At 32.2% G+C, this 10771-nt stretch overlaps 1 protein-coding gene across 1 annotated transcript; it reads left to right on the top strand.

Annotated features, from left to right (window-relative positions):
- The first annotated feature begins 1569 nt into the window (after nucleotides 1–1569).
- On the top strand, nucleotides 1570–9621 carry LOC134247526 (fatty acid-binding protein 9-like). Its single transcript, XM_062729876.1, has 2 exons — nucleotides 1570–1711; nucleotides 9428–9621. The coding sequence occupies exons 1-2, from the start codon at nucleotides 1630–1632 to the stop codon at nucleotides 9619–9621; spliced, it is 276 nt and encodes a 91-aa protein (XP_062585860.1). The 5' UTR covers nucleotides 1570–1629.
- Nucleotides 9622–10771: the final 1150 nt, after the last annotated feature.

Raw genomic sequence — 10771 nt, 5'->3', positions numbered from 1 at the left:
GGCACAGCCATTTTAAAAAATACGAAGAACTTGCAGTATATAGATAACTTAACAATTTGAATTCAAAACTACATTCAACGACTGGTTTAAGGTTTTAAAAGATAGAACAAGTCTTCACCGGCATTAGTTTAGTACATCAAGGCTTGCAAAATTTGATATACAGCAATACTAGTACAACTTGAAGCAGCGGTAGTCCATGTTGGGAAGGGAGGGGTGCTTCGATAAAAAAAAATTGCGTACTACAGAGCTTTTGCTTCACGTGTACCATCAGATCTATTTTTCCAATGATCCAATGATAAATTTCTTCCGTTTTATTAATCTAGAACATATCTCTAATCCCAGTCGTTATGGGTTACATGTATCAAAATAGCCCGGCTTTTTAAAATGACAAAATTAATGGCCAATGGGAGATAAAATTTATCAATTTTGCTATGAAAGTACTATACTGTATCAGTCAAGTAGGCAGATCATTGTAGAAAATGTTAACGAATCTACATAATTCACTTAATCTAGAAATTTTCCTTAATTGAGTTTCGGTTAGAAACACATGCATATGGTCCACGTTTTGCAGTCCTTTTTTAAAGGACAGAAACTTGTTTGCATCATTACGGAATTGCTGTGGAATTGTAGTCCTTTCCAGAAAACCACAGATTAAAAAATCGGAGAGGGCTACGTTATGTCAGCTATATACAAAGAAACACAAATACATGTTACTGCAATAAAATGTGAACAGAGGTAATGCAAGATAACTAGAACGAACATGGGTCGCCATTCCACGCCAATACCCGTGACAAAAAAGCAGTCAGGTGTAACGAATGTGTAGAGTATACCATGGTGCTAATATCGTAGAAAGAAATATCGAGAATTGCATAAACAGAAGCCTCTGTCGGGACTGTGGCTCTACTGGTTTGTATTAAAAGAAGAGAAAAATAAAAGTTCGGACTTGGAAATTTACAACAGCAAATAAGTAGAGAAAAATGATCTTTGATTAAGTCTATTTTTGTGGCAAGATTGAAATAAGACTTCAACTATAGGAGAAGCTTTTAATAAAAATTATACAGAATTTTCAATTTTCGGTACCATGGCAACATCTTTCATCAAAATAATATAAAAAAAAAAACAACAAAAAACTGATACACAGAATTATGCGTCTTGGTGTAGTCTACTTGTGTGTCAACTTACTGTATATTGAAATCAGATCAAATATGTAGGAGGAGTAGCATTATAAAAAATGTTCACAGACAGACGGACGGACACGTTAATATCGCATTAGCTCTTTTGGTCTCTGACCAGTAAAGCTTAAAAGGGGGCATTCAATAAGTGCCTGTGATTGCATAGCCTTATATAATGCATATTATTATTTGTGAATTCGAGCACAGATGTTTCTTTATACCAGTAGAATTTTGTTGATTTTCTTTCAACTTCCCTTCCCAACAAACGGATAAAATAGGACTTGTACTTGTATTTTATTTTTCAACGTCAAAATAGGATTACTTCTAATAAGTAATTTAAAAATAATGTAAATTCGAAATAAATTAATTTGAAACTGATGATGACACACTTTGCCAGCCATACAGTGCTGTGGTCAGGTAATTAATGCTTTAAGGTAAATATTTCTTTCACACAAACATGGATGAAATAAAAGAAAGGTTTGTCGGCAAATGGAAACTAGATAGAAGTGAACGCTTTGAAGACTTCTTACAAGAATGTGGTAAGCCGTATGTTTGATTTAACTATATCTGAGGTTTCTATTATTTTTTTAAATTGTCATTTTCTGAAACATATAATATCTAAGAGCTGATTGACCGATTTGGGAAGGACAAAACAATATGCATTAAAAAAATATTGATATTACAGAGCAAAAACACAATGAAATTCAGAGCATACATCTTAATCATCGAGAAAAAATATCGTTTACTGATTAGTGTTCTTCTACTAAACTGGCTTACCCCAAAGAATTATATCAACACCTTTTCTCAAATACTCATCTTTATAAATGAAAATTAGAACAAATAATTTTTGATTTAAAAAAAATGACTTTGCTCTTCCAGTATATGTCTGATTGTTACATAATGAGATATGTCTAAAAATACCTGTGAACACGAGAAAGCTAAAGTGTGTCAATTTGACATTCTCATTTTTATTTAACTTTAAGTTACGAAATGAGTCAAAACCATGTTTCTTTTAAGATATCTAACATTATGAATACAACGTACGTATCGTAAATAAACTGAACTGTAAAGCACGGAAATACTGCACAAGAAAAGTGTTGGAAAAAACAGGTTGTTTCCAATGTTTCGTCATTTTCGTGTTTGTCAAGGTCACGCCACTTTTTAGATTAAATTTGTAAACAACATTGAATTGAAGCATGCAAAGATGAGAAATATGTAATATAATAAAGTAACCTTTTTAAAAGATTGTATCGAAATTCCTTGTCTACCAATATTCAATATTTGGTACTTAAGACCACAGTGACTTCTTCAACTTGTCTGCGCATTTTTACAATGTGGAGGAAGACTTTAAAGCAATATTTTCATGTTGGGGCAAACGAAATGTATTTTTACTTTAATTTACTTATAATTTTCTTCTGAAAGTACATTCTTTAGGTTCTGAAATCTGTAATTTTTTGAAACATAATAGTTGCAGGAATTGAACAAAATTTGCACAGGTCAAGCAAAACCACTACATTTGTTAATTTTCACGTTTGTGCATCACGGTGTCGCTTTAAATAAAGAATCTGACACCTAAATGAAAGATAAAAATGGTATGATTTTATATATTTATTATTTCACTTTCATGTCCTTCTAAATAAAAAAGGAAAATGAAACAGTCCATTGACATCTCAAGCTGGAAGTTTCCTCACATGCGCAGGCTTCACACTTCCATAAGGCTGTCACACACATACTTCACTTAATAACCTGTTGAATTAATAAATATTTTATGACTTAAAAAAATAATAAAATTTAATAATTATAATTTTACACCAAGTTTGTCCTTGTAAAGGAGGTATATCTGGTGATTACAGAGATTTATTTTAGGAATATTGATTTCACGAATTTGATTCGAGAAAAATAATTATTAGTCGAGTAACTAATGGTCAACAGTTCAATTTATAATGATTAACAAATAATGTTTTTTAAAAGGTGTACTGTATATATCTAAATCCTACGTCAGTTTCTTGCAAATATTGTAAAATTGTACTAGGACTTACATTTGTAAAAAAGGTCATGCATTGAGTGCACACCATTAAAACGCATATTACGAATAGGCCAAACATCAGAACATTTTAAAAAGAATGTGGTTAACAGTTATTGCACAGTCACAAGATAAGCATTCGGGTTGTTGTTCCCTATTTAGTAAATATGAGTGGGATGTCCAATGCGTACCCTTGATATAATGACTTCGTCTTGGCGTTTAAAGCCAAAATCAGATGACTGTTAACTTTATTATTATCGCAAAAATCCCGAAATATTTGCCAAAGTGAAATTACTAAAGATGTTACCAAAGATTTTCATTCAGTCATTCAGTGTAGGGAATTTTAAAGTGTACAATTTCATACTAAAGTGCATTTTTGCAGTACTATCAGCTTTCGTGTTTCCTGGGATACCAATAAAACTTGGAATACAACAAAAATAGACAACTTTAACTTCTTTAATAAAGTGATAGTACCTGATTAATATATCAAAAATATAAGGGTGATCAATGTTTATATTGTTTATGGATTGTAAGCAAGAGAGCGAGTCTGAAAAAATCGAAAATTATTATCACTAGACGATTTAATATATTCAAATGCAAGTTGTATTTCTTTCGCTTCAGCTGAAAAAATCGTTGCGTCATCAGAAAGTCGTGTAGAAAACACGTCATCTTTAACCACTGCAGCGGCTGCTACTTTGTTTTTGTCTTTTGATCCATCTGTATAAATTTCAATTGTCAAATATTTAAAATGTTTTATTTCTGCTATTTTCTGCTTGAAAACGATGAATTTTGCTTCTGATTTAGTGAACTCTATTACAGAAGTATTTACGTCTGGTTTAATTAATTCCCATGGCGGTATTTCAGAATAAGTGATGTATGTAACAATGGCACATGTAGCTCTGAATCTAGTTACTGATTTTTATATCTTAAACCAATTGACTTAATGCATTTTTTCTTTTTATTAACTCTTCGAAGTTTCTGTCACCATTTACATACAAGTATGAAATGTTTCTATCTTAATGATTCTGGATAATTAAGCATCAAACAGGATAAATAAATATAGCTTAAATTTAAAAGATATACATTCTTACACCAGAATCCGTCTGAATGGATTTTTTTGATCTTTTCGAGAACAACCCAATGCATTCTACAACGGTCTCACACAAGGAAATAATTTCACTATATCTTACTATATAGCTTTGATTAAATTAATTAATTAACTAGACTCTCAGCAGAAAATTCAGGAAATAGAAAATAAAGACTAATGCTTAGAAAAAAAATTGAGATCAGAAAAAATACCCCTTATGCGGCTTTTAAGAAAGAAAATTGAGAGTAAACATACCTACCCCGAAATACATGTGGGTTTCAAATGTTGACAAACAGCCTACACACCATCCAGGAAGTTGCATCACGCGCACCTAAAAAAGAGTTCCCTTTAATTCAGTGGCACAATTCTGCTAAAGATATGATATTCCTAGTACATGAGTCCAAAATTAAAACTATACCTAAAAAAAAGTTGCCGAAAATGAAAAAAGAAAAAGAAATTGTCTCTATGTATATGGAACTTCATTTGACTAAGTTCATTTTGATTGGCTATTTCCTTGCGCAAGACCTAAAGTTGTCAAGTTTGGCAGAACAGCAAGAGGATCTGTTGTCTATTAGAACATCCACTTCTTAGGAAGTTATATAATACCATTTTAAAATTGTTCTGATACATCATGTTTTACTGAAATACATATGTACATCAACTTAGTCTCAAATTCTTTTGTAATAAGTTCGTAATTGTTTGACATGTAATTTTTTAATGTAAAACTAATAAATGTTTAATGGATAGCAAAATGATTGACGAATGTTTTCATTATTTAACATAAAACAGACGATGTTACTGAACCTCTTTTCTTCTGTCTTTGTCCTGACCCGTGCAGGTCTGCTGAGTTTCCAATGGCCCCTAAACTTTATTATACTTTTTATATATAATACATCTTGAAGAAATAAACTATTTACTGTGATAACAAAATCATTTTTTGTGCCCCCATAATCAAAGGGGATTCGGAGATATATAGTTTTGTCGTGTCCGTCCGTCTGTCTGTTTGTTGGACCTTGGAGTTTGACACACTTTTAAACGAAAATGACAAACTTTAACTTCGGTCATTACTTTTGAACGGTAGATACTAGAACTTTCATTCTTCACAGAAGTATTAATTGTTTGTGAAAAGATCTTTCATTGAATACCAACAACTTTGACTTTTTTACATTGGAGTTTTATCATTTATTTTTCAAAACTTTAACCTTGGCTATAACTTTTGAACAGTTGGGGCCAGGGTTTTTACACTTCACGTATGTAATTCTTGTTACAAGACCTTTCTTTGGAAACTAACTTTGACCTTGACCCTGGAGTTTGTCCTTTCAAAAACTTATCCTTGGCCATAACTTTTGAAAAGGTTGTGCTAGGACTATCATATTTCATAAATGTATTTCTTGTGAGAAGACCTAACTTTGGATACTAACATATTTAATTTGCATTTAAGAATAGTTTTCGCTATATTGCCATACGGGGGCATAAGTGTTTCACAAACACATTTTGTTTTCATTTTAAAATTTAACAATATAGAGAGATCCGATGTTATTTTACTAAAATTTTTTACAACGGTATTTTCCACCATGGTCTCCGACTTATTTTTCAAATGAAAATGCATCCTGTAAAACAAAACATCATTTTAAGAGGTGCTTTAGTGTCCCAAAGTTTTGTCTTGATTCAAAAAATCTTTTAATTACGCTATGAAACCCATACCCGTGCCGTATTTCCGCTGCATTTCCTCCAACCGGGGGTTCAGCTTTGCATTTTCTTCTTTCAGTCTGCAATTTTCTCTCTATCAAAACAGTAAATTTGTCAATAAAGTTAAAACATCTCTCTACCTTTATTTTATATTCATAAATAAAGCAAAGGTACTTAAACGTAATGCGTTTTATATTGTGTTTTGCTAATTCCAATATAACATATATGTATTGAAAATCTCAATTTAAAGAAAAAGATAGTCAATTAGTTATATATATCATTTTAATTTCATACATGTAATACCTTCATTTCCTGCAGATTCTCCCCGTTACTTCTTGTTTTCTGTAATGTTTTTCCAGCAAATTTTCAAGGTTCAAACAGTCAGGAAAATACTTAATTTTTTTTTCTGGTTTCATAAATATTCACTGTTCACTAATTAATCACTTGTGTATTTATCAGTTGAGAACAATAATAACCAAGAAATAACATATATTTTGTTTACTGCGTTAAAAACATTTAACCAGAATACTTTCTTTTATAGCATATTGAAATTTTTAAAGGAAAATGCACAAAGGCTTTACTTTACAGTATACGTGTTCTTAAAATTCTTGCAAATACAAAATGGGGGCAGATAAAAACGTTTTAGAATGCTATCGTTCCTTTAGTAAGATCCAAGTTAGATTATGGCTGCATTGTGTTTGGCTCTGTAAGAACATACATAAAAGCTGCGACTGTACTTAGGAGCTTTTCGAGTTTTCTTGTAGACAGTTTATATGTCGTTTCCAACGAACCGCTTCCCGACTAGTGAAGAATAGAATTCACCACACAATATAATATGTTCTGAAATTCAAAGTTAATATCAGTTATTATCCTTCAGAATTATACAGTCAATCTGATTGGTTTAAAGCATGTCACGTGAGGTGTGACAATTTGTGATGTCTCCCTAACGCGCAGTGTGACAACTGTTGTCACCCTTCAGATGACAATGACATAGCGCAAGCGAGCATGCCGAGTTACAACTGTGTTGTCGCCCTTTGAATCAAAATACGGGGGTTTAAGCGAGAGAACTCTTATTTATATTAAACAATTATTACTAAATATATGCGGGATCGGTTAATAATAAATTCTAATGATGACGTCAAAGTTTTCGGTTGACATATTTTGAAAGTATGGCATCACTGCAGATAAGGGGAACACAAGAGGTTTGAATACTATTTTTTACTCTATCTAACTGATAATTTAGATTTTTCATGATAATAAAACTATTATGGACTGATTAGATGGGAGACATCACAAAATTTCAGGTCTGAGTACGGTAATCACCCTCGGGCGTTAGCGACCTCGGGTGACAGCCCTACTCAGACCTGATAATTGGTTGTATATGTTTCCCTTCTAAACATTCCATAATTATATACACTCACTGGTAGCTTATAATATTGTTTTCCATCCGCAGTTCAAATTAAATCATATTTAAAACCTCTTGGTCTAAGATCTAAAAGAGCATTTTAGAGATGTTGACCTTTCAACCAGAATGTACATGTATATACTGTGACTGCCCATTAACTATAAATCATATTCTTTAAAGCAATATGAGCTGCAAGTTTGATGTCGAAAATTTTTGTTGCAATATTGTAATTAATTATTTAAATGACAGAAAAAAAGAACATTTATAAACTTCTATTCTTTATATTACAGACAGGAGAACTATTTATATGCTTTAATTGAAGCAAAATTATTACATTATTGTCGTCCTGTACAATATTGATTTCTTATATAATATTATACATTCCTTTTTAGATTTTTTTTCTGAAAACAGAAATAATTCTTAATTATACCAGTCTGATTAATCATAATGGTTTAAATTACATGCAGATTTATCATAATAACATATTTTAACAACATAATAAATTTCTCCAAAATGCAGCTCATATTTCTTTAAGAATGTTCAGATTTTACGCCTATTCGAAGAAGACTTTTACATTATGTGAGAACAATGTATGAACTTTTTTTTTAACAAAATTCATGTTAAGAATGTAATACTTTTACAATATTTACAAGAAACTGATTTTCAGCTCTACTGGTCGAAAAACCAGAAGAGGTTATGCGATAGTAAGGTGTCACCGTCGTCCGTCCGTCATCTGTCTATAAACAGTTCTTTAAAATGTTACTCCTCCTACAGTTTTGTTTGGATTTCAATATAACTAGGCACACAAGTAGACTACACTACAATACATTAATCTATATATCGATTTTTTTATTTTGAAAGGTGTTGGCATGATTACTAAAAATGGAAATTTCTTGGAACTATTTTCAAAATGCTACTCCTCTTACAGTTTTTGTCTGATTGCAATTAATTTAGCAAAAAAAAAAAAATTAAATATGTGATTAGTTTTAAAATTTCTTGCTGTTGCAAAGTTTCATGTTCAAATGCTAATTTTTTCTCCCTTTGTTATGACTGTTAAGCAGTAGAGCTACAGTCTCGTCTGAGACTTCCAGTTATATTGAAATACAATTGCAATTGTAATGAAAAATACATAGGTCAATCTAATTTTTTTTTAAAAGTTTATACGTTTTTAAATTTTAAGTCCGTCGATTGGGACTTTAGTTTCTCTGGAGTTCGAAAAAGAGTAGGCTCTATGGGGGCCAACAGAGGAACCAAAAACGTACAAAAACCGATTATATTAACTTATTAGTCCGCTGAAATATGGCTAAGATATTGCGGCCTTGGCGTTAACCTATTATCAGACGATTTGCATCGCCATGCTACCAACCCCACCCCCCTCATAAATGTCGTTTTAAAAAAAAATTTAACGTATCTTCTACATGTAATGATCAATACCGAAGTATGAAATAATAATTAAAATTAACTGTATAATTATCGGAAAGGAGGAAAAATCAACCTTATTTTAACCTTCAAGTCAGTAGCCACGCTTTGTTCATGATAAACATGTGGTACATGTATGTCAAAATATTGACTTCCCTGGAGGTAACTATTGTGTCAAAAGTAAAAAAACTGTTGACGAAGTCGGCATTTTGGAACTCGACTATTGATATATTACTCTGATTGTCACTACAGTACGTTTCAAAGGAGATGGATATGAAATACGAAAAAAAATCCTTTCATAATGGTTACTTTAAAGGCATCAGCCCGAGCATGGAAGTTTTATTCCAAAAAAAACCAAAAAACTTCGAAATCCTTAAGAGACTGAAACATATTATTACTACTCGTGAAGAGAATGACAGAATTTCCACTTTCCAGCGCACATATTACAAGTAGCACAATCTTAAGGAAAATGTCAGTCAAGCGGTTTGGTTGCCATTAAATTTTCTGCCACCTTTTCCTTTTTGGAGCATAAATGGATCTTCCATATTTTAAAATTTTTAATCGTTATTACCATACTGAGAAGTAAACACACTTGAATATCTCTTTCTAACCATAAACATTCACTTTTTCAGGTGTAAATGTCTTTGTTCGGAAGATGGCGGGTTTATCAAAACCAGTTTCTGAAATCTCCGTGAAGGATGGTGATAGAGTACATATTTCCATGGTTGACCATTTCATGGCACAGGAAGATTGTTTTAAGCTTGGTGAGGAATTTGAAAAGGACATGTGTGGGAGCAAGATAGTGGTAATTGAATTCTTTCAGTAAAATCTATAGTTTGTACTGTTTTCTTTCAAATCATGCACTTTTACAACTAATGCTACATGGTCGCAGTGTTACGAGCGTTTGCTATAGAGTCGCGGAGTAAGAGAGTAGACCCTTACTTTGCGGTTCGGATCACACTGCGGGGCGTAGAAACTGCTCCTTCAGATGAGACTATATTAACCGAAATCCAAAGTGCCAAGTACAGGTCTCTACGTCTGCAAATGATGGTTTCGGGATATAATTTTAACATTCTTGAGGGTACAACAAAAGGTAATGCTACAAACTAGTATGTATTCCAAGCAAACTAGAACTGTCCAAATGTGACAAATACCCCCGCTATGTTTTTCAGAGAAGGTGACTTGTCACTAATACTAGTATTGGTGTTTCGTTTAAACATTTACAGTGAAAATAATTAATCATTATATACTTTATAAATGAAAATAAGGCGAAGCCTAATAAAACATAAATACTACTGATATGGACCGAATACGAATTATGCACTTTTTCTTTCAGTGACCTTCAACATGAACAGTGACCTTAACTTTTATTTCAGTGACCTTGAAGTTACACAAAAGACCGTGGGATAAGGTCATAAGCAAACTTTGTATAAAATAAGAACCCATCAAGTTTATCTTTAAGAAAAATATTAACTAGACACCATTTAAGCCGAAGGCTCCAGTGAGCTTTTCTGATCACATTTTGTCCGTCGTCCGTCCATCTGTAAACTTTTCACATGTTCAACGTCTTCTCAAGAGCCACTGGGCCAATTTTAACCGAACTTAGTACAAAGCATCCTTGAGAGATGGGGAGTTTATATTGTAACCAGAAGTCTCTGATGCGATTGTAGCTCTACTGGTCTGTACAACTGGTCTGTATGTGTATAAAAAGAAAAGTAGCACTTGTATTTGACTTTTCAACTGGCAGAAATAAATAGAATTATGTTTCTTTGTGTAGTCTACTTGTGTGCCAAATTATATTAAAATCAGACTAAAATTGCAGAAGGAGTTCGTTTCGAAGGAATTTCATTGAAATTTCTATTTTCAGTAACCATGGTAACACTGTTCATTGAAATCAAAAAACCGATGCACGAAATTATGTATCTTAGTGTAGTTTACTTGTGTGCCAAGTTATATTAAAATCAGACCAAGACTGC

This window comes from Saccostrea cucullata, unplaced genomic scaffold (genome assembly GCF_032062105.1).
Source record: "Saccostrea cucullata isolate Sc308-1 unplaced genomic scaffold, CSIRO_AGI_Scuc_v1 ctg1936, whole genome shotgun sequence".
Lineage (NCBI taxonomy): Eukaryota > Metazoa > Mollusca > Bivalvia > Ostreida > Ostreidae > Saccostrea > Saccostrea cuccullata.
This window is presented reverse-complemented; position numbering and strand designations above follow the sequence as displayed.